The 25,376-nt window shown below is 36.5% G+C and overlaps 1 protein-coding gene across 1 annotated transcript in view; it reads left to right on the top strand.

The window, feature by feature from the left end:
* Tenm1 (teneurin transmembrane protein 1) overlaps positions 1-25,376 on the top strand; it is a 577,348-nt gene that overhangs the window by 496,744 nt on the left and 55,228 nt on the right. The window contains 1 exon segment of the mRNA XM_041639938.1: positions 21,475-21,629. Coding sequence (XP_041495872.1) covers positions 21,475-21,629 — 155 coding nt within the window.

The raw sequence follows: 25,376 nt of genomic DNA, 5'->3' as shown, positions 1-25,376 counted from the left end.
TATTAAATGTCCTGACTGCAGTAGTAACTATAAATTTTGTTTGAAGGAAAAATTGGAGCATCCTCAAATAGAATTTCATATGATAGTCCCTGGGTTCTTCTTCTGGGAACAGACCTTTATCTCTTCCGATGTGATAAACTTTGATTTGAATCCCAATAACAAGAAACATTTGTCATTTAACTCATCAATACTTCAAAGGGTTTCGCTAAGAAGAAGTTGAAGGAGCACCGTTCCCTAGCACTATATATGAGTTTGAGTTGACTTTGAAAGATGCTTTTAAAACATGCATGGATGATGTCGTTGAAACTTAGGTTCCATTTATTATTTTTACTGCGACTTTCTTTAATTCTACAGAGAACTCAAACTAATGAGTCATGTAATAGATGACCAAGTACTTAAGCAAAATGTGAAATGGTACTAGGTAGGGTTATAAAACAAAATTGGTGACAAGCTGAATGCATTTGTGTTTTCCCAAGTAGATACAAAAGGTGAAGGATTGACAGGACAGGCTAAAATTTATCAATGACTTAATATGTTTCCTTAGACCTCACCACAGGTTATATCTCTGTTTTCAAGTGTGTCTTTAAATAAATTGACCTCAGAAGTCAGCAGGGTTTAGGCAATATCCAGTTGAGTGTCAACAGTTTTTCCATGGAAGAGAAATAATTCTTGTCTTTACACCTTTATTAGGTGGCTTTAGGGAATTCATGACACTAGCTACATGATTCCTTTTAACTTTATGGGAAATTACAAAATCTGGATAATATAAAATCTAGAGACAATAGTTTCTGTTCCTTTCTAAATCTGAGGTACATTCCTAAACACTATTCTTTCCTTGGGCATCTGCATACTATTCCCAATTGGCATATATGTGATTAATAAAAAGTTGATAAGACAACAATTAGTGACTTCTTACTGGCATCAGTGGTGTCTATTAGGAAGAGAACATAGTAGAGAAAAAGGAGTTTGTTTTGGTTCTCCAGTGCAGTGAGGACAGTAATGATTCTCGTGCATTCCTTTAGTATATTATATGACTTCTTGGTGACAACCATTTGGAGGTATAAGAAGAATAATCCTGAACAAAATTACAGACAAGCCACGGCATTAATTTAAAATGCTGTATTTAAGACTCTAAAAAATAATAAGTGTTTTCTAGTTTAAAAATATTTCAGGGTAATAGCAGAAGGAAGGAAGTGAGTAAGGAGTTATGATCTTATCCTAGAGTCAAAAGATTTGAACCAGGCAGTGGTGGCACATGCTTTTCATCCCAGCACTCAGGAGGCAGAGAAAGGGGGATCTCTGTGAGTTCAAGGCCAGTCTGTTTTATAGAGTGAGCTCCAGAACAGCCAGAGCTGCACAGAGGAATCTTGTCACGAAAAACAAGCAAAAATTTTGATACATGAGTGGGCTTTGAATAAGAGGGAGAACAACAGGATCAATGTCCGTATGAACTCAGAGACTGTGACAGCATCCACAAGATCTGCATAAGTTCAAACCTATCAAAAATCCCAAGGACTGAGAAGGAGAAGTAGATGCAAAATACCACTCCTAACCAGAAAGTTATTTGGAACTGATATCTGTCGGGAGAGGGGAAATCAGTTTTCTCTAATGTTGTGCCACTGGCTTTATCAACAACACTCCAGAACAGGCCCCATATCCGGGACTAGTTGAGAAACACAGAGGGATTCCAGAGGCGCTTTTGTGGGTTTTTTTGTTTCATTTTGTATGTTTTAGGTAGTTTTTGTCTTGTTGGGAGTTTTTATAGGTTTGTTTTGTTTTGTTTTGTTTTGTTTTGAGAGAGAGAATATAAAGTTGGATGTGTGAGAAGATGGGGAGGATCTGGGAGAAGTTGCGAAAAGGGAAACAATAAGATCAAAATATAGTGTATGAAAAATATTTTTAAATAAAATGGGAATGGGAGGGAGAACAAAGACATAGCCCTAAGATTAAGATGAGGATAAAAGGTGCAAGAGTCATGAATCTCAGGGATTTCAAAGAAATATATATTTTCTCTGAAGATGAGAGAATTAAAGTCAGGCATTGGGGTAAGTAAGAAAGATTTGAGAGAATCACTTAAATAAAATCTGCTTTTTAAGTTATATCAACCATCGGACACCTGTGGCCAAATTCCCAGCCAAAGCTTGCTAGGTCCTTCCCATGTAATTTTGTTTTATCTAACATCCTTGTTAGGATTAGAAGCAGCTTATGGAAAAATTGTTTCACAGTCTTCAATTTTTAACAAAATACTATTTTTAACGCCCCGATAGTACTGTGATCTTTTTTAGCCACATGGTATTCTTCAATATTTTTCTTTAGTCAAAAATTAGAAACCTAATAATTCAAAAGTAATTTGATAGCATGTGGAATCTATGAAGAAATACCATGCAGCCATTAAAAAGATATAGAATTCTATATTAATGGAGATTTCTTTCATAAACTAAGTTCTTAGTATCTTAGAATTTACAGGGGCTGCTGCAGAGAACATTCAGTACCTATTATCCATTCATCCTAAGAGCTTAGCCAGTTTCTGTATACACTTGCTCTAATGTGTCTGCTAACAATGATGAAAAGAGTAGAACCTTGATTTGTGTGAGCAACTGTAACTTGAGGACTTTTCTGACTTGTCTGTTACAATTCAAAAGGCATAAGCAGTTGGTGACAAAAAGAAGTCGAGGATAAACTTGGCCTTGGCTAACTGCCTTTTCTGTATCATCTGTGCTTGAACTCTTTGTTAAGTGTTCATGTTTAGTAAAGTCACAGAAGTTTTTAGTAAATGGCCTCTTGTGCATTTATTGTAACTCCCATGCATTTATCAATTCTGTGAACATTGTAATATTTTAGAGGACAAATATACTGATAACCACCCAGGTTCTAGAATCAAACTGAATTAGGTATGAACCCCAGATCCTTCACTCTTGGGAAAGGTGTTTAACTTTTCTGAGCTACAAATTCCTCATCCTGAAAGTGAAAATACTAATCGTACCCATGCAACTGACTTGTTCAATAAAGCAATAATAAAATAAAATATAAAAGCACCAAATAAATAAGCTGCCTAATGAAATATATAGATTGGAGTGTATACATAGTAAATATTACCTATAGTTCTGATCAGTGTTGTTGTGTTGTTACTAATATTGATTACAGTAGCTGACAGTACACTGGAAAGGTTACTTTGAAAAGGGGTATGCTCTGTATCCTAGGGAAGGATGAAGCTACAAGAGAATCAGGAGTCAAGATGGGTTAGGATACAATTGTTGCATGCGATTTGACTAAGTTCTGGTTTTCATTTGTGTTAGGTAATGCCCCTACAAATCACCTGTAGCCAGAATAATTCCCCCTTTGATTCACCATAAAATTTATTTTGCAAGAATTCTGTTCAGATGTAAACTTAGTGTCCAGAAAATGAAGTTGTCTGGGACAGCAGGATGTTAAAACACTTCATAGGAACCTTGAGGGCATGGAGTATGGACATGTTTAGGTAGAGAAGATCACCCAAAGACAGCAAATAGGATGTACTCAGGGCAACATGGAAAAGGCTGCTTCTGAATATCTGGTAGAATAGCAGGAGAGTGGGGAAAGGTGGAGGAATAACAATGAAATAAATTCATCCATTGGTATCCATGAAGATGTCCAACTCTCTTATATCAAATGGCATATTTGCATGTGGTCTATGCACATTCTTTCTACCTTTTAAATCATCTCTGGATTACTTACAATATCTAATACAATGCAAATGCTATGTGAATGGTTTAGAGAATGATAAAAAGAAAAAAACCTGTGAACATTCAATTGCAGTTGAAATTTCTTTTTAATATTTTCGATCTATAGTTAGTTGGATCCACGGGTATAGAATTCGCATATACAGAGAGCTGGCTGTACTTTATCTTCACAGCACACTGTCAAGAATGCAACTCATAATCCCCTCAATTTAAGACTGGAAGCATAGAACTATAATGATTTTTTTTAATTTAAGATCACTACCCAAACTAATTTTACCTCTTTATCACAGTCCCTCTGTGTCATGCATTTCCCATTTGTTCACTTAAGAATCACCTCAACTGATTTCAAAGAAAACTCCCTGACAAAAAAATAAAATGACAGAAATCACACACTAACAGGCTGAAAATCATTTGAATCATATTTTGAGTGCTGTATTATGGTAACCTATAAATAACTAATTGCGTAAAATTGCTTTAGTAGTTTCTAGATGGCAGCTTTAATTAAAAGCACCAGAGACATTTAGAAGTTTAGAAATGGATGGCACGTAATTTGCCCTTTTACCAACCATAAAATGGTAATTAAGGAATTTGATTCACTTCTTCCTATTAAAAGTTTTATGAGAATAGCAAGTTCCTTCTAAATACAGTTTCTCTTCAGCAGAAGGTAGTAAGTTTGCTTTATCAGTCTTCTTCAGCAGGGTAAGATATTTTAATGTACAAATTCTTCAGAAGTTAATTAGGACATTTCCTTCCATGTAAAGTGTTTGTTTTTAAGGCTCTAAAACATGAAAAAAATGTTAGAGTTAAAACTTTGATCAAAGCCCCATTCAAGATCAGTACAAAATGACCCTGTAATTGCATGTTTGCTGAATGTATGGGGGTGAGCATGAAATCAAAGAAATGAAAACCTTGTGAGTCACAGTTTGGCGATTTCTGGAGTAATCTTCTATCTACAGTCCACTGATATTTCAGGGAATCTGAAATATTAACCTGTCAACAGAGGAAGCAATAATCAGATGATGTTTTTAGCTTCTAGAAATACTAAATACTAAATAAATAAACAAGTGTACAGAGTAAAACTCTAACAACATAAAGTAAACCAAGACATCTTTCAAAATCCGTGGACTTTAACATCACCATGAGCTAAATCACAACTGAATATGGAGTCATAAAGTTTATTTTTATTTTTTAATTCAACAATTGATTGCATTTTTGGGCCACTTCATCTAAGGATTACAGATGGCCCATACAAGAAAGGCAGCTGCCGTTTTGGTTTTAAAGAAAAGAAAAGCACGTTTTTACAAGCTATCTATGCAAGAAACAAACTGATAAAGTGGGGGATGGTTTCAACGTCTCTTGGTGCCTCCCTGCAGCCCACAGTTGTCTCCCCTGGATATAAGTCTAACTTTGACTTCCTTCACCCCAGTCGGAAACAAATAACATACAGTAGCATGATTTAATATATAGTATCTTCTTTAATATACTAAATGTTAGGCTGAGCAGAGTATTTTCTAACCGATATTCTTCAGATTTTCTAGCAAATTGTGATCAAAAGAAAAACAGACCTATTACTTATACTATTTCTCATTTTAAGTATTTCTGTAGAAAGTGTGTGTCCCCTTATTGTCTGCATCTAAAGACTGGTTATTTTCCCCACAAACCCCACATGTTACTAACCTCTGAGGCATAATGAAAATACAAAATAACATCCAGTGGTAAGTGCAGAACACAAAATGGCATTGATTGTGTGCTGGTAAATCTGCAAAGGTTTGAGTGCAGTGTGACTCTATGGTGGGAAAAGCTTGGAAGGAAACATATCTAAATATCTATGCTCACTGCTACACAAGGAATTGCAAGTCATTTTGATTTTATTATCTTTAAGTTTCTGAGAAGGGATGGAGATGTAGCGCATTTTTCTTATATGTACAGAGCTTTGGATCCAGCTATAGCCCACAAAACAACAGACTTTTGCTATTTTTTTACAAGTTAACAGAACACAAAGTATTATATTCTAATTAGTACTTAGTTATAAAGTAAAATGCAGCTGCGCATATACGCATAGCCACAGTACTGTAACACACACACACAAACATGCATTATCCTGTCTTTGTTTTCATGGCTGACAACTCTTCAGGAAAGAATATCACACTATAAAAAGTTGACAATGTGTTATTCTCATTTGAGCATTTGAAAGAACACCCAATGAAGGTGTCACACCATAAGTCAAGGAAGAAAGGTAAATAAAAAAAACATTGCAATCCTAGCAGCCTGATAGTAAATTATTTAATTAGATTTCTTTTAAAAAGAGTAGTATAAAGAACAAAGATTTTAAGTATTCCAAAGTCTCATTATTGATATAACTGAGCCTAAAGGTCTTGAAAATTATAAATGTAATAAGTCTCTATTGCTTGAAAGTTTAAACTATAGAGAAAGTACAAAGAGAAACTTCCAAACTTGTTTTCCATAAACACAGCCCTCTAATAGTAAGCCATTTTAGCAAATTGTTCCAAGTCCATCCACCTATATGTTTTCCTTCACAAAAGAATGTATACTATTGTATTTATTTCCTGACTAGCATATGATTTGTGGTACATTATATAATATTCACTGTTTTAAATATTTTGTATGTGCATTTCTCAAGCAATGCATACAGTCACATTCATGTGCAACAAGCACAGTTATTTATTTCTGATGTTTAACTTATGGTATCATATGTCAAATCCAAAGACTCAGATATGCCAATCACAAACTGTGCTACAGAGTCCAGTTACATACAAAATCTTTTTATTGATTGAGGGTTTCATACATGCACATAATGTTTTTTGATCAAGTCTGTTCTCCTACTGCTCCTTCTAAATAAAATTTGGACATATAAAACTAATATTATCTATTATTTGTAGATATATGAATATGCAAAAATAGATTTTAAAATGTATAAGAATGATAAGCACTAATTTCAGAATAGTGATACCTGTAAGGAAAAAAAGGAAAGTGGGTGGAAGACTGAAGGGGTGGTGATTCGACTGGATCCATGATGTTTTCTCTTTTCTGACACGGGAACGAAATAGTGTTAAATTTGAGTGATGGGTGCATGGGTGTTAGTAGAATTGTGTCCTGACTTGTCTACCACTTGAAATGTTGCCCGGTTTTAAAACATTTTGAATCAGGAAGTGTGTTAGAAAACAACTTGAAAGTTTGTACCTGACAAATCCATTTCAAAAAGTATTTTATTGGGGGCTGGAGAGATGGCTCAGCTGTTAAGAGCATTGCCTGCTCTTCCAAAGGTCCTGAGTTCAATTCCCAGCAACCACATGGTGGCTCACAACCATCTGTAATGAGGTCTGGTGCCCTCTCCTGGCCTGCAGGGATACACCCAGACAGAACATTGTATATATACACAATAAATAAACAAATATTTTTAAAAAAGTATTTTATTTTGTTTGGTTTTAAACAAGGCTTTTTTTTTCTCTCAATAGAGATGGTAGTCAAAATATTTAGCAAGGTATGAGGCACAGGTAACAATAATTGAGAACATTTAAGAGCATTGGCCTTGAACTAGTGTGTTTAGAGCACTATCTGGTTACTAGTATTCATCGCTTATTAACTGAACTTATTGGATTTAAGCCTCTCCTGTTAGCTACAAGCTTACCAGCACTTTTCGTACATGCCCACACTCAGAGTTACCTAAATGGCTGACTGTGAACTTCCTGAAAAAAGCATCACTGTAATGAGTCAACTTTATGATTGACCAAAGTCCCTGTTTCCTCTGGAGTGAGTTCTAGCCCATTTACAGTTTCTCCCTGGAGAGTCACAGGATTAGCCACTCAAATGTGAGGTTATCTTCCAGCCCCAAATATCAAAGCCTGGCCAAGAAGCTCCAATGTTATTTGCTCTATTTTTCTTCCAGTTTCATTTACTAGCTACTCCATTTGGTTTTTCAAAATCTTGTTAAACTGTGTAATGGATTTGGGGGAAAGGAAGGTGGGTAGGTGGCCCAATTTTACCAGCATTTACTTAGGAAAGGCAGCTGATTATAACAGTAATTTCCCTGAGTGGCCAAGCACAATTTCTCATCTTGAAAGGCATCTCTAACCCAAGAAAATTAAAGCCATACTAACAGATTGACAAGTCTACTTTGTCCCTTCCCAAGTAAAATCTATCAGAATGTATTTTGCTAACACTAGTACTACAGTTTACTTCTGTGGTCCTTTCTCTATCATCTTGAACAAAGTAAAATCAGGACCGCAGGAAATCTACTACCCTGGCCCTATTTTAGGATTTAGTCTCACAAGGTGCCTTTTTGCCTTTTCTAAAATAGTAAAATGGGGGTGAAGGCCATGTCTATGGAGAGTGAACTGAATAGGGCTATGTTAGATGATATAAAAGCTAAAGCTCACTAAGCAAGAAAATGTTTGTGAAACCACAGGTTAAAATTTAATACCCTCGTTTTATTTTTAATGCTGGGCAGTATTTTATTTCTGAAGTCCAGTTTTGACATTAAGACTTTATTCAAAGAATCAGTTTGAATATTTACAGGATGCTATCCAGATGTCACAGATGGTCCAAACCACCAGCTTGTGAACTGCACATAATCTGACCTTCTCTTGTTCCTAAAAAAGTTAGAAATGTTTGGAAATTGAATTATGGAACCACTGCAGCTTCAAAATATCATAAATTAATTTTTTTCATTTTTCCTCTGTTTATTTATAAGGCTCACTGTTATTAACTACTTTCTAATTGCTTATATTGTTCTATTTCTAATAAAGACCTGAGTCATTTATTCTACACACATATAAAGTCCTCCTTTATGTAAGAACTATGCTAATGCCAGTTATACAAAAGACTGCTTGTTATCAGACCGATATCCAGAGCTGCCATCATCTTAATTAACACTTCCAATATATTTAGTTGATTTCAATAGAACACTGGTGCCAATAGCTCCACATTGCAGTTCATAAGACTCTCACCGATTTTAGCTACTTTGAAAAATCAACATCATCATCCCAGTACATATTATTAGGAAAAGAAGCATGTGTTCTCTGAGTTTCACTTTTTGGTTGAGCTTTTCAAACAACAAATTCAAAAGTCTTCAAGAAGAAAAAAAGGCATGGCCCTACCCTTAGGTAGGATATAATCTGCTTGGGAAGACAAGAGATGACTCATTATATGATATCAACATTAAACGTTGCAAGGGTTCAAGAAATGATTAATATCTTTGGATTAAAAAAAGACAGTAAGGAAAATAAGGAAAAGGGCAGAATAATCTGAAAGGGAGACAAGACAAAGGAAAACCAAGAACTAGCTTCTAACCTTTATCCATAATAGGTTAAGTCAACTCGAAAAGGAAAAGGAATTCAAAGAACAAAGCAAAAGGGGAGAAATTAAGTAACTGAGAATTAAAGGGTAACTGTAAAAGAGAAATAAAAGTATTTAGCTCTTCCTGTGAGTACATGGATTTGTTACCAAAGTCTTAATAACCATACAAGTAAAATATATATTGTGCTTTTTTCTTTGTTATTCGAATTGAAATTTGTGTAACCCAGGCTGGCCTTGATCTTGTTGCACATGATCCCGGCCTTATACACCTGATCCTCCTGCCTCTATATCAAAGTGCTGGGGATTACAGGCATATGCTACTAGGCCCAGAGTTCTTGGGTACAGTCAGAAACATACCACATTCTTACTAATAGTGTAGGCTTTAGACTAGCAACTTAAAGTCATGTTGTACTTTAACCTTACCCACTTGGAATTGCATTATATACCTCTTCTAATAGGATCAGACAATTTCTATCATGCAAAAACACCACTAAAACTGCCAAGAAAATACCTTCATCAAGACATTTGCAAGCTGGGCGGTGGTGGCACACACCTTTAATCCCAGCACTCGGGAGGCAGAGGCAGGTGGATTTCTGGGAGTTCGAGGCCAGCCTGGTCTACAGAGCTAGTTCCAAGACAGGCTCCAAAGCTACAGAGAAACCGTGTCTCGAAAAACCAAAAAAAAAAAAGACATTTGCAAATATTAAAGTCAGTGCGTATATTGTAAATCATGTGACTAGCTGTGTGTTGCACCTTGACAGAAGACCAGAATTAGAACAGTAGAAAGAAGAAAGGGCATGGCAGTCTGAAAAATGGTATGGGCCAAACAATGGGGATCGAAAAGTGGTGTGTTTCAGAGCTAACATAGACTGCTTACTGTTTTGACTGGAATAATAATAATTCAGACTGATCAGCACTGTCAGCATGGAGCAGATGCTGACAGAATTACACACGGGGCTTCTGCCATCTAAGTCAATCTATGTTGGAGTTGGTAATCACGTACTAGAAATACCACAGCATGATACCAGAAAACTGTTAATCAGAATCATAAATAAATATTAACATCACTCGTGTTCACCTTTTGGAAAGATCTCACAGACAGGACAGCTGTTATTTTATTTGGCCTTTACAGTAACGTGTTGAAATGGGCACCTCAGCCATGATTCCTACCATTAGAAAAAGATGAAAGGCTGAGCACTGGGAGCTTAGGTACATTGGTTCAAACTGCAGCCTCACAGCCCAAATTCGCTCTTCCTCTCATATCACTCATGAACGTATCTGTGTGATTCAATTTAGAGAAAGAAAGGGATAGAAATGGCCTGGGGATGACCAATCAAGATGAGACATTGGAAATGACACGCATCTAGTTTCTTTCAATACTTTTTTACATAACCTTCTTGTGCCCAAGATTATCAAACCTGTAGATCAACTTGCCAAGGACTGGTGGTGCACAGAGTTCTTTGCTTCATGAAACTGAATATCCTGAATATCTTACTTTAACTCAGCTGTCATATTTTATTTTGTTTGTTTAAATAAACTTTTATTGATTTTTATTGAGCTCTACATTTTTCTCTGCTCCCTTCCCTTCCTTACATTTATTTGTGTGTATGTGTTTGCACACACACATGCCACAGAACAATAGCAGATTTCAGAAAGCACAACTCCCATAATTATAAGAGTTGGGTCTCTCTTCTTACACTATATGGGCCTGAGGGATCAGTGTTAGAACAGCACAACTGACTTTATAACCTTAAGCAATGGAGCCATCTTGCTGGCCCTCAGCTGTCATGTGTGTTTGCATATGTGTGAGACAGAGAACAAGAAAGAGCCTACATATGCATGTTGTTCTTCTGTTTGCACACTATTGATTGAGCTCAAAATGATCTTCTTTAATGCCTCTTGAACTGTATTTAAATGGGTGAAAAAATGTATGCACACGGCGCTCATTACCTTGCCTTACCTTTTACAAATGTCTGACTACTGCTTCGGACATAGTGAGCTTCTCTTCTGGCATTAGTTCCATTCAACAAGATGCATGGATGCTTGAATGAATTTTATACCGGCTTTTTGTGTTGTTTTTGAGTGAACTCTAGCCTTCGAATAATTATCCTTTAAAAAAAATCTTCATTCTCCGTTAGTTAGCCTACTGTTCTGAATAGTAAGCACTATCATGTTACTGCTCCATATCCTGCTTTTACTGATCATGTGGCCAAGGTATTCTACATAGTTTGCTTTTTTTTATTAGAACATCTTGGTCATTCCCATACCTTGAGACTCATTTTCCCTAGAGTGAAACAACTGCAATTAGCTTTTTGCTGGTCCATTGGCAATAAATGAACTTTCCTACCTTAGGCTAATTGTTCATATAAGGATCTTGGGGGATGCTTGTTTTCTTAGGATGGCAGAAACATTTCCCTTAAACATATCTTAGTCTTTTCCTATATCTTAACCTGTATAGAGAAAGCCCCTTTCAAATCATACTCCAGATGCCTATTTGGGGCAAGAATTTTATCATAAAAATAAATCAAGGAATGCACATCTCAATTTGGGCTAGAATCATCTACTTGCCCAAACCTCTCTTGCATATACACACAACATACAAACCAACTTCTATAAAGCAATGGGAAATAATTACATCAGTATTGGTGTCAAGTTTCATAGCAAAATTTTGATATACCAGTACTACCCTTGGCCTTAAGTTCTTCCTTAACCAATTAATTGCACAGAATGAAGCTTCACTTATTTGATTATCTGCATGAAACTTTAACAAACTTTTAATTTGTGAAGGCTTTTACCTCAATAGCTCAATAGTGCAGAATTTGTCCCAAGCTAACAAAATTGTTTTCAACCCCTGCCTTGCCTTTGTGGTGAGTCTAACATGGAGCTCTCTGCTGACAAAGGCTACATAAGATTTTACAGACTTACACCTTCTACTATTTGTCAGTCTACTATATGAAGGCTTAAAATGTTGAAATATTACCCAGATGGAAAACATTCTCTATGATTCTAAGTTTGGAAAGTCACTTTCACAAGGAATAGTAGCAATGATTGTGTAATTATGATACCACTTAGTAATACCATAATATTTTATCCTCTTCATAACCCTTTCATTTCCATGGCTCTTGTGGTCCTCATTTTACTTCGTGTAATAGGGAATATACAGACAAAGAAAGCGAGACATCATATAATAAAATGCCTTACAAAAAGTCCTATGAGAAATATGTAATAGACACACCCTGAAAATCCAATCGCTAACTTTACCTTGGATCTAATGTTCTCTCTGCTCTCTCACATTCAGTGAAGCAAATTAGTGAGAAATCTTAAGCCATCTGTGTTTCTTTAAAGCTCCTAACACAATAAGTTAGAACAAGATTACAAAAAACGAACGCAAAGCTGTGTTGACAGAGAAGAGTGGATTTGTTGTGTGGGAACATGAAGCTATTCAGGATTGCAATCTCCATAGATCAAATTCATTTTCAGTTAATTTCATCTATGGTCTTTCATCTCTCTGTTCTTGCTTGTCAGCCCCCCTTTTTTCCATACTCAAATCATCACTAATTGATAAGACTATCTTCCTCTTAATGCTCTTTAGCAAAAGAGATTATCACTGCAGCCTTCCTAAACTCATTTTAGAGACATTCATGTGTAGCTTTTGACCTCCTAGCATGCTTTATTTTATTTCAAGTTTAGACGTGCACCAATATAAACACATGAAAATTTAGTCTATAAATCTGCAGTATTTCTTGATTACTGATGCTCAGGTATCCTGGATTTGTTACAATATAAAAAATAAACCAGAAAAATGCATTTTATCCTCAGGAAGCTTATTACATAAGCACGTCGTGTTTGCAGAATTCACATTAAAAACACATAAATAAAATGATAGCTTCAGCAATTTAGGAAGCAGAGAACCCATAGTGAATTGAAGTTTGCAGAAAAGCTTCTAGAAAGAGAAGTGGCTTAATTTCTTCATCTAAAAATGATATTAATATCTGCTACAAAGGGTTCTTATTAGCATTAAATGTGAATATATTTGTAAGGAATCCAACACTGAACCTAGCAAAATATAATACACTCAACAAATCGAAATGATCACTGTATACTGGACATCATGTGTGGGTTTTCAATAATGTTAACCCAGATTTCATACTAAATTAATCAGAAACTCAACATACATCTTCAGATTCCATATTATAGCTACTCTAGTAAGATGCCACTTATGAGCATAATTTCCCCCACTTCTGTGACATCCTGAACTTGCCCCCAGACTAGTTCTCTGCGTTTACTTGAGTTTTCTCCATAACCCCCACCAGTTTCTGAGCCTCTTGGAGGCAATGGCATGTCCTTTTTTCTTACCATGCTATGCTTCCAGTACTTAGCACAATGCCTAACAGCTAACATGTGTAAAGTAAATGGTGAACAAATTTGTAAAAAGGAAAACAGGTTCTTCAATCAGATTTAACAAAATTACCAGTTGGTGGAGACAGCGGAGCTGTTCGTTCACTTTGCCTTGCAACGAAGCTGAAGCTAATGCTTTACATGCTGAAGAGAAAGCAAAATGCTCCAAAGTGGACCAATCTGTCTTTCTCAAAATCAAAATTTTTGGTCAAGTCGTTTACCAATCTATTGTTCCTTGTGATAATTCTGAAGCGCTTAAAGAAGGCTCTCATTCGTCCAATGTAGAGGACATTCCAGACAGTAGAACATTTGTTTGAGTGTTTGTCCTTTTAAATGTCTATTTATATACCTTGGGAATGACCTTTACTGCTTAGGACTTACTATAACTTTTTATTAAGGAGAATATCCAATTAAGTATCTCACACCATTCACTAGCCATGCAATACTAGAATGAGTTTATTAGTGTCTCCTATTGGAGAAATTCTGATTGCATTGTTAACCACGCAGAGAAATCATCTCAGCTGTTCATTAAAGTCTGCCTGCTTCTAACTGATAGTGACACACAGGTATCTAAAAATCCTCCAAGTTCTAGAGGCTTCATTAGTAGCTACCTAGCAAGAGAAATTAATGGGTTCATTGTGCAGAAGAATCTTGGCCCTCTCTGATCCCAGTAGGTAATTAAGTGGGACAATAGTTAGATCCGTTGGAGAAAATATGCTTCTGCCTAAAAATGCATTTGCATATGCATGCATCATACGTGTGATACCAATTTTAAGAGAATTTGAATGCACATGAACAAAGTAAAATACATTTATCTTTCTTTGACTTATAAAAAACTTTAGGATCAACTGGTCAACGTTGGTTACACAATTCAGCACTTTCTACTGGGGATTAAGCCAGCACCATGTTAAACTTAGGTTATTACCTAGAAGTTGATGTTAGCAATTTATCGCTGTCTCACAAAAAGAGCATATTGAAAAGGGGAAATGCAGTATTTCAGGTTTTTAGTTGGTGAAGCTACAGATGGAGAGGACTTTATGACTACTTTTCAAAGCTTATATTGTAGAAAAAGACTTTCATTTCTTCACATAGATATAATAAAAAATTGCATAGCCTCAACAGCTGTAGTTTTTAAATGATATACAGAGATAACTTCTGCCAACATTTGAAATTAGCATTGTATACAACCAAAGCCTCAGATTTTTCTGTTATCTAATTTGGGGTTTTAGCTGCTATTTTCAGGCTATCTAGCTCTACATCTGAACTCCCAGGGACCACATCGGCATACCTCCTTTCCTTCAGTATTGATCAGTAGCATCCTGTTCCCCAATAGGTGATCAATTTATTAGTAACTCTCGAGACTGTCTCAGCTTTAGGCAGTTGTCTTCCTAAGAATTATAGTATTTATTCATCGGAGGATGATAAGACAAGGGACGAAGTCAAGTAATTTCACCTGTACTTTGCAGCCGTTTCATGCAGACTGATGCTTCACAGAGAAAAGAACCCGCGGTTCGGATATTATATAATGCCCCCTACTTTGCATAAGATGTGATTAATTTCTTTTACAAGATGCACTTTATTTATGAGCAGGTCCCCTCATAGAAGCTGCTTGTTGGGGCTTAACGCTGATGAATGAAGACAGCACTATTCACACTTCCAGGTTATGGTCTGTCAGTGCTTTCATTATGTGCACTATTATTTATTTTCTCAAAAATGTAAAAATGTGCTCCAAGCTAAACATGCTGTATAGGCATCTGAGCCCAATGTTTTCCTTGGTGAGGGTGGGCGAGTAAGAGGGCTCAAGCTGTTGTGTGTGTGCTGTTCTTCCTACTTCTATCCCCATCCACTTGGCATTACTGTCTGAACCCGTGGGAAGTCAGAGATTCGTATTTTCGTGGGTTGTTTAAGAATGAACAGTAGTTACGTTTTTAAATCCTGGAAGTGATTTCCTGAATGCTGTTTAAATCTCTTTGTATCCAAAGACTACAATATTGCATTATAAGTGCTAATGAAAACACTGACAATTAGCACATCAAGGGGCATGACTATTAAAATAAATTATGCATACAACATTGGACACCAAGGTTTGGAAATCAAAGTACAACAATGCAAATAAGTGAAACTAAATTGAATCTGCAGATTCCGCTAGCCCCAGATGGCTTTATGTGATCTGAAATCACTCACTTTCACATCTCTGAAGAATAAAGCTTAAAATATACTGGCTATGTGTCACGTCCTCCCACTAAGTCTAACAAGCACTAATACATCACAGTGAGCATCACTGTCACAATTCTCATTACAGGATGGGAAACCTCCCCCAAATAATGAGCAAAAGTAATTCTCTTTGTCCTGCATGAAACTTCTAATTTGAATTTCACCTCTGGTGAAAAGTGAACATATTTTACTTTTCATGAGGAAAGAATTGGTGAAACTGTTGTTTGGGAATTTGTTTTTGTAACTGTTGTTTGATTGGATGGTTGACTAATACACAGAATAACATGTACCTAGGTGTCTTTACAAAATGCCTGTCAAGCAGGTCTCTCAAAGCCCGTTCTACTATTTCTTTATCAATGCCAGAATTAAATGTTATATGACCCAGTCAAAGTTAATTCGAGAGTCTCAAGGAAAAAAATGAGTATGTTTGGGACTTGGGCTTTGATCAAGAAAGTTGATTTAAAAAATATATAAAAGGAAACTATTCTACAAACTGTCAGCAAAATATGCCCTGGAGTGAGTATTTAATAAGCCCAGATTTATTTCAAGGGGCACTCATCTGTGGAATTCAGCTGACATTAACAGACAAAGAGAAAAAGACAGCTTCACAATGGTTAGAGCTTCCCAAACTTAAAGTGGGGAAAGGATGTAAAGGCAAATATTGTCCTCCCTGAATTAGTTCAAATTCTATACCCTGATAGATTTAGGGAGTCTGGTAGTCAAGAGTCAAAATTGTCCTTTGCAGTTATCACCAAAATGGGTGCAAAGGATGGTTGCCATTAAAATCTAAAATGTACCTCAGATATTCAAGTATTAAAGCTTTGGTGTGCAAGATGGCGCTACAAGGATGTGGTAGAAACTTTATGGCCTAGTGAAATGTCTTCCAGTCATTGGAGGTGTGACCTTGAAAGTAATAATACAGTACCCCTTCCTCACTCTTTTTCCAGGTGTAGCCATGAAACAAGGTCTTCTGCTGCCATGCATTCCCATTGTGAACTGTCACTAGAGGTCACAAATCAGTGACGCCAACCAACAGTGGTTATAAATTTCAAGGTTATAAATTAAAATCAGTTTTTCCTCTTTTCAAGTTGATTGATTATAATATTTTTGTGACAGCAACAGAAAGCTGATGAACACATCGCCCCTACATTAGCTAGGGAACAATTGCTTTTTCTGTACCAGGGGGGAACCTACTCTCACTTTTAGAGGAGCTAATTCTCTCTTTCCTACCTCTTAGTAAAAGCAATGCTGTGCTTTATTTTTAGCACTCCTACTAAAGTTTTGATTGTTTCCCTTAATCCCCACTTCAGTACACAAAGATTCATTGTCCTTTGGCCCTTAAAAGGGTCTAGCATAGTGCCATTCAGTACCTACTTCGTAAATGACTCATGATTTCCCACAGTTTGAGCACACCTACTCTTAGAAGTGTTCTCTCCAGGCTTAAGCCTTGCCCTCCTTTGTCTCCAGGCTTCAGTTTTGATCTTTTATTCAACCCCCTCATGACAGTGAAATCTTAAATTTTATATTTGGTGATATTTAGTATAGAGACCTTAGAAGAAGATCTTAAATCAGAGGCCTCTAATGCAAAGCAGATATAAATTTTTGGCAGTTAAGAAAATGATTTTGCCAAAACCGATGAAAAAACAAAGAGCAAATATTCCCTCTGACTCAACATCAGCCAGAACGTTCTTGGGGGGGGGGGAATAAATGTTCCTATGTCATCGTCATTTGATCTGCACCAATTTTAATAGTCTGTTTATTGATCTCATTAAAGGTACATATACTTCTAAACAAAATAAATGGATTTGTTGTCATGAAATGTTCGTATATGGATATAGTATTTATCGTTGGAGGACTGACAAATAACCTAAAAGGTTTTAAAAGGATCTTAAGGAAAATTAAAATGAATCTAAGTTTTATAAATGTTAAGAATACTTTATAAGGAACATAGAGATTGATCAGTTATATCACTGGCCAAATCTGAATATTAACCTCATGCCAATGCATTAGCTCATCAAAGAGCAGGCAGCTTATTGGGTTGGATTTCTTTTTTGCAGTTGTAGTGAATGAACATATGGCTTTTCACATGTTATTAAAGTCCTCTGTCACTGAGATACATCCTCAGCCATTTTTCCTGGGTCTGGTGTTTGCGTGTGTGCACATGTGTGTTGGGGGTACAGTCACTCATGGGCATGTGTGGAAACCAGAGATTGACATTCAGATGCTTTTCTCAATAATTTCTTCATCTTATATTTTGATACAGTCTCTTCCCTGAATTTGGCGATCCACAATTCGGCTAGAGTCACTGTACAGTTATCCTCTTCCTCTTTTCATGGTCTGCCTATTTCTACACCCACCACACCGGGGTTACAGCCATATACTGCAATGTATGCAGTTTCTCAGGGTCTAAACTCAGATCCACATGTGCTTCAGAACTGAACTACAGAGCATTAGACTTGTCCCACCCCCACCCCTGCAAACACACTTATAGAAAAGTTTGGCTTGGGTAGGTCATGCACTCTGTCAGAGATGCATCAGCAACAGCCCCCAAAGTCAGCACATTTCACAGTGTAAGTGGGGAGGCATGTAAAGGATCTCAGTAGGGCATCTCTGTAAGAGAGCAGTGTCAAGCTGGAGTCATCCCAGAGAACAATAGTTTCAGCATAAAATGTCAACATTCACACTTGCACCAGGGGAAATCTTTGCCGTTCCTCTAAGCCTTTATCTAGCCTAAGGATGCCTTTACCATTTCATGGGTCTGAGGCATCGGAGTCCTTGACATGCTTATGTTCATCTTAATAATACAATTCACTCAGGACTGAATACACTCCCAACATTCGTGCTTACATAGGCAGCACTTTTCTGGCTGATCCTCCATTTCGCTCATTTAAGAACAGTTTTACTAAGTTGTCCAGGATGGTCTCGAAGTTGCAGCCCTCCTGCCTCAGCATCTTCAATAACTGAGACTGGCCAGTTTATGTTAGATTTACAGATTATCTTTAGATAATTACCTTTATTTAATTTTATTGCTGCTGTGATTTTTAAAAAGAAAACCACCATGACACAAACAACTTAAAAATTCACTTTGGATTAAAATTCTTGAGGTATGCATTCCATTGTGGTGGGGAAAACATAGAAGCAGGCAGGGAAGGAATGGTGATTGGAACATGAGACTGGATGGTCACGCTGCATCCATACTCAGGAAGAAGCGAGTGAATAAGAAGTAGGACAAGATTACTAAAGCTCCAGGCCTCCCAGTCACTTGCTTCTTCTAGTGAGGTGCTAGTTCTAAGCATTCCACCACTTCCTCAAATAAGATACAAGCTGGGACAGTGTCACAGAAACCTAGAGCAGACATTTTGCATTCAAATCACAACAGTGACTTTAACATTTTGCCAGGCAAGTGTACGTGCATGTGAGCGTGCGTGTATGTGTGTGTGTGTTGTGCTCCATTAAAATATTGTATTTATTATTACAGAATTTTCCAACTTTCACATATACTTGGTGGAGGATTTTACTGAGTCTGAATAAAAGGGAAATGAGGAAAAATAGTATGTGGACAATTTTAAAATCAGGGTAGTTTCCTCCTTGTGTGAATTCAGTTTGCACAAATTTAGTTATCTGTGAAAAATATTAAGTAGAAATATTAATAATTAATAAGTTTTAAATTACATACTATTCTGAGTGCCGTGCTAAAATTGCATACCATATTGCCTCATCTTTCTGCAATATGAAGCACCCAGACTATCAATGCCGTATTTACTACCTGCCTATTAATCCTCTAGCCACCTCCGTTCTAGGATCAACTGTTGTAGTATCACAGTGCTTGGGTTCAAGTAACTTGTCTATAGTAGCCTAATTCAAACATCACTCGCCTTATGTAATCTCAATATGTAGGCATTTTGTCATCTGATATGGTCACAAGAATAAGAAGGTTGGTGAGCTGGGGAGAACACTTAGTTGATAAAGTGCTTGCCTTGCAAACACAAAGACCTGAATTTAATTCCCAGAAGTCATATTTAAAAAGGCATGCACGATGACATACACTTGTAGTCCCTGTGCCTAGGAGGCAGAGACAGCTTCATTTCTAAGTCTCGTTGTCAGTCAGCCTAGCCTATTTAGCAAGTTCTAGGCAGTGAGCACCCCTTTCCAAAAAGTTACATGATGGCTGAGGAATAACATTCGGGATTGTCCTCTGACTTCCACACACATGTGCACATATGTTAACTTGGATACACATAAACACACGCAGGTATGCATACACACATAAAACTAAAAGTAAGTCTGAATAGAGTATAAGGTGCTCTATGAGAGAAACCATAATCATATAATTTATTATAGCATACTGTTATGAGAGGTTTTTTATTACTAGGTTATAGTAGTTAAATCTTACTGTGCCTAATTTATAAATTAAACTTTATCATATGTATCACAGGGATATATTTAAATTAGGATTTATATGAAAAATGTAGTGTCTATAGGGTTTGATATTATCCATGACTTCAGGCATCAACCACTGCATGTCCTCATGTAAAGGGCCTGCTCACATAAAGGAGTCTTACTGTAATCCCACAGGGGTATTTCAAGAACATTCTGAAAAACACCAAAGAAAATGTGAAGGAAATGATATGTTCCTTGTATGGGTCTGATGATTTTTCGCATGTGTTATTGGCATCCTAGGCAATGCCTGCTCAGCCCAGTTTACCAAAGAATGGGATTTAAAACTGAGACCTCAGTACTCAGCAAAAAAAGGGGGGTGGGTAGTTGGTGACCATAGATAAGGCAGATTTTTTTCTAATTTTAGCAAAGATAACACTGAAACATGAAATTTGGGGGAAATAGTTCAACCTAAGTGAAATATCAGTTATAATGCATACATTCATTATTATATAGCAAGCTTTCTACTACTATTATAATCCACATGCCAAGAAACTAGGCTGGAATTAGCACTACACAAACACTTCCTTGACATTTGACTGTCCCTTGCAACTGGCATGGCAACACTAAGTAGACTCAGTGTGTTGTTTTTTTAGAAAGAAAGAAAGAAAGAAAGAAAGAAAGAAAGAAAGAAAGAAAAGAGTACATAATGTTGGAACGGAATGTGGTGGTAGAGTATGGGAGGACAATAGATGGTAAGGATTTGATCAAAATATGTATGTGTATATATATATATATATATATATATATATATATATAAACATGACATTTTAAAATGACAAATGGAAAGGAAGAAAAATCATAATCAGTATATTTATTTTTCTAAAAGCTTCACCCTTCTCTGTACAGTGCCATAACTTTCCTCTCTAACCACCTTTTTAATACATAATGCAGAGGAAAGTCTTCAGTCTTATTCATCAGAAATATTACATATAAATATAATTTCTTGAAAATAATGCTAATACCTTCCAAGTCAATTATTTCCTAATGCAACCATGCAGATAAGCAGTGGCCTGAGTATCAACATCATTAAAAACTGTGACAAACACTACCTCCTCTGATTTTCCCTATTTCATCTCAAAAATACTTTCTGACTTCATGTAGAGGTAAGCAAACAGCAGAAGAGCACTGGTATAAAGGTGGATAAAACAGAAACAACTAAACCCAGCTTTATCTGTGTATGTTACTGTATGTCATTTCTCTTCCAAACACTGCAAAAATGAGTATGTCTCCAACCCTCGTCTCCCATTTCTGTCCTGTCTCTGCCAAGCAGAACTAAATCTGTGTGTCTTTGCAATGCCTTTCCATTTCCATGACTCTTTCAAGATACTGAACTTAGCAGAAATGTGGTCCACTAGATTATTATTGCTAATTTACTTTTTCCCAACAGGCATCACAGTTGATAAGAATGGATTTATTTACTTTGTGGACGGGACTATGATCCGAAGAATTGATGAGAATGCTGTGATCACAACTGTAATTGGCTCAAACGGTCTGACTTCCACACAGCCATTGAGCTGTGACTCAGGAATGGACATCACTCAGGTAGGCACTGCTGGTTTTCAAGCATTATCACCATTTAGCATCGTGGAAAAGGATAACAATTTTCTCATGCAGAAATTACATAAAAAGGAAGCCTGGTGCATCTGCTATAATGTCAGATAGCAGAATCTTCTTTTTATGTAAGTTACTTTTTTTCCTCCTCAGAAAGCTTTAGGCTAAATGGTGAGTTAGGATAGGAGAATACTAAGAAGAATATTGATATAACAATGCCACCTAAATTTTGAACCAGTTAAAATTGGATTTGTTCACTATTTCCTAAAATATATGACGTTACTGTTTTTAAAATTAATATATTTCACTATTTATATATTGAGGAGTAGAGAGGTGGACATGCATGTTGAGGCTAACTGACACTTGCAAAAATTGCTCCTCTCCTTCCAAGTGAATACTGGGAAACAAGCTCATGTCACCAAGCCTGGTAGCAAGTGTCTTTCCTCGCTGATCTATTCTGCCAGCTGAATTTTATCATTTTTTGTGTGTCCAACAACAAATGAACTTTAGCAAAGAGGTGGTGATAAAGGTCGTTAGAAACCTCTTTAGTAAATAGTGAGTGTGCCATGTTATTCTCATGCATGAAAACAACTATTCCTGAGATGTTTTGCTTATCTTAAATAAAAGCAACACCATTCTCAAATTTGTTTTATACATATTTAGCAAGACTCTGCGAGACTGACCTCATGTTCAGGAGTGTTTGTGAAATACAAATCAAACCCTGTGGATTTTTAGTGGTTTTTAATGTGCCAGAGAGAGTGTATGTGCGAATATGGGGTATAGGTGGGTAGAAAGTAGGGAGGATTTGGGAGGAATTGGGGAATGAGAAACAACATGATAAAATATACTGTACTAAATTCTCAAAGAATAAATAAAACATTTCTTAAAAAAGAAACCTTCCCACCAGAGAATAAGGAGGAAAAAAGTAGTGTAGCGTTCATCTGGACCCAAAATTCTGATCTTGACATTCTTCTACCAAATCAGTAAATGGTATGGAGAGAGATTTTAGAAGATACAACATGGTTCCAGCACTGTTCAGTTGCTATTTTTAATCTGTATACACAAAAGCTTGGTGGATATAATAAGGGAAGTAGTCAGGCAATCCTTGAAGGAGCTTTATGTTCTAACATTTTACAAATGTGTAGCTCTGATGATGGAATATTTTCAAAGTAATTAGAGTAATATTGAGAATTTCAACAATGATCACGGAGGATTGTTTCAGCTGAGAGTAACAAAACACTTGTCTAACAGTGTTTTAAACAATAAGGTTTAATGATCTCATATTGTGAAATGTCCCAAAATAAACATGGATGCCAATAGACTTCTTTCATCAGTCACATTGTCCAGCACTGAGTAGTATAATTGAATGCCTTTACTTGTTAGCAAAAGAGAAATGGAATTTTCTAAATGGATTGAGACCCTCTGGAAATGCATTGTTTTCCTTGAACATATTGCTACCTGAACTTCAAATGGAAATTGGGATTCCTTTAGAAAGAAATGTAGACTTGCTAGTGCATAGGCAACTGGTGCCATAATTTATTATTAGAATCTCCCAGTAGCTTCATTTTTATTGCATCTGAATCTGAGGATAACAAGGAAAATTAAAATAACACATTATCCAATGCTTCTTTAATCATTAGTTCTAACACCACTTCCCACCTCCATTAGTGTTCAGTAAAATGCTAAAGATGTACCTATTTGAGCTCTCTCTTTTTCTGTCTCTGCTTCACTCCAGAAATTGAAACCATCTGAGTCAAGTACAAAAATAAAATGAAGAGTGGGAAAGCCTGAAAAATGGAGAAAATTAACAAACTTTTTATTAGATATCTGATTAGATCAGACATTCAAGTTCTAGAATATTTTAAGTTTTCTGTGATTCAAGACCATTCAGGAGCCAAAGAAAAGGAGCATTATTTATGGAAATGTGGAAGGGTGTGAATATGTTTACATAGGGGGGAGGGAGAAAAGATGCATATATATGATTCACTTGTGGGGTATTTTTAGCTTAAAATAGAACACTTAGTACTGTGATCAGTCAACTCTAAACAACCGATGTAATTCTGTAGAAAAGTTATTTGGAAAAGAGAGCTCTTTGTCTCAGTAGAGGGAACATATAAAGTTCAGCACCATAAGAGGGATTCTTTTTCACATGACACTTTTCAACCATAATTGATACTATAATAGCTCCCTTACCACTTTCTGTTTTGGACTTAAAGTAGGCTCTGTGCTCACTCAGCAGATACAGTTGGGGTGAAAATGGTATAAATGACTGTGTAGAGATGAAGCACAGAAAGTAACTAAGGGTGGAATGGTGGAGGAACTTATAAGCATAATGGAATTTGCATTTCATCCAGTGAAAAGTGGAAAGAAGGAAAGGAAGAAAGGAAGGAAGGAGGGAAGGAAGGAATGAAGGAAGGAAGGAACGAAGGAAGGAAGGAACGAAGGAAGGAAGGAGGGAGGGAGGGAGGGAGGGAGGAAGGAAGGAACGAAGGAACAAAGGAAGGAAGAAAGGAAGGGTTCAGTTTGGGGCATGCTTGAGTCTGAGACACCTGTATATAGAATCTAGCCCAGTAGTTCTCAACCTGTGAGTTGCTACCCTTTAGGAGTCACCTAAGACCACTAGAAAACACGGATGATTCATAATAGTAGCAAAATTACAGTTATGAAGTAGCAATGAAAATAAGTTTATGTGTGAAGGCCACCACAACATGAGGAACTGTATTAAATGGTTGTAGCATTATGAAGGTTGAAAACCACTGACCTAGAGAAAGAGGTCTGGAAGAGAATCGAACTTGAGTCTAAAGCTACAGGATAGTGTCTTACTGTTCTATTGAAGAAGAGACATCATGACCAATGCAGCTTATAGAAGAAAGCATCTTATTGGGAGCTTGCTTGTAATTTCAGAGGGTTAGACCATAATTGTCATGGTGGAGAGCATGGCAGCATGCAGGCAGACTTCAGCAGTAGAATGTATTGTACAAAGAAGACTAAGAAGAAAAGATCAAGCAATATAAAAATCAAAAAAGTATAAGAAAAAGAACCCAAGGAAACAAGATTTTCAAGATCAGTATCTCAGGTTGAGTAGCTATTATGCAATAAAAGAAGGGTTTTTTGGTTTTGGTTTTTGTTTTAAACCATTCAATTTTATAATGTTAGTAACTTTGGTAACTGAGATGCTCATTGGCAAGAGCTGGAATGCTGTAGACAATGAAGAACAGAAATGAAAACAAATAATTCTTCCATAGGTTTGACTGAATAGAAGATGATAAGCTGATTTGAACAAGGGTTAGATTGGTGGGAGGCTTTGGCTTTGAAATATATCAGGTATGATTTATGCATTTTCTTAGGTATCAGGAAATCATCAAGTTATAAGAGAAATAACAATGAATGAAATTGAGTGGGTGAGTGGAGAGAGTGATTCCAGCAAGGACCATGTAGGTCCCACAGCTGCCGACATCCTTCATGATTATTTCCAGAGCTTCCTCTCTGCTTAGACAACTGTGACCCATGTTTCTCCTGCCTGTCCTTAAGAACACAGGCAGTCTTCACGTAGAAGGAAAATAACTGAGTAAGGAGCTTCATATCAGCTTCCAAGAGCAAAGGCTTAGCTGGTTTTAATAGTACTTTCAGTAATCTAGCTGGGCTTACACACTGTTCAGTTTAATATTTCAGTAAATCAAAATATATTGATGGATGAAGGCAGAGACAAACATCTAAACAATCCTGCTCAGTTTGTGC

The sequence above is a fragment of the Microtus oregoni genome, unplaced genomic scaffold (genome assembly GCF_018167655.1).
Source record: "Microtus oregoni isolate MIOR12 unplaced genomic scaffold, Mior012 000061F_ref0000440, whole genome shotgun sequence".
Lineage (NCBI taxonomy): Eukaryota > Metazoa > Chordata > Mammalia > Rodentia > Cricetidae > Microtus > Microtus oregoni.
Note: the sequence above shows the minus strand (reverse complement) of the source record. Positions and strands in the feature narration are given on the sequence as shown.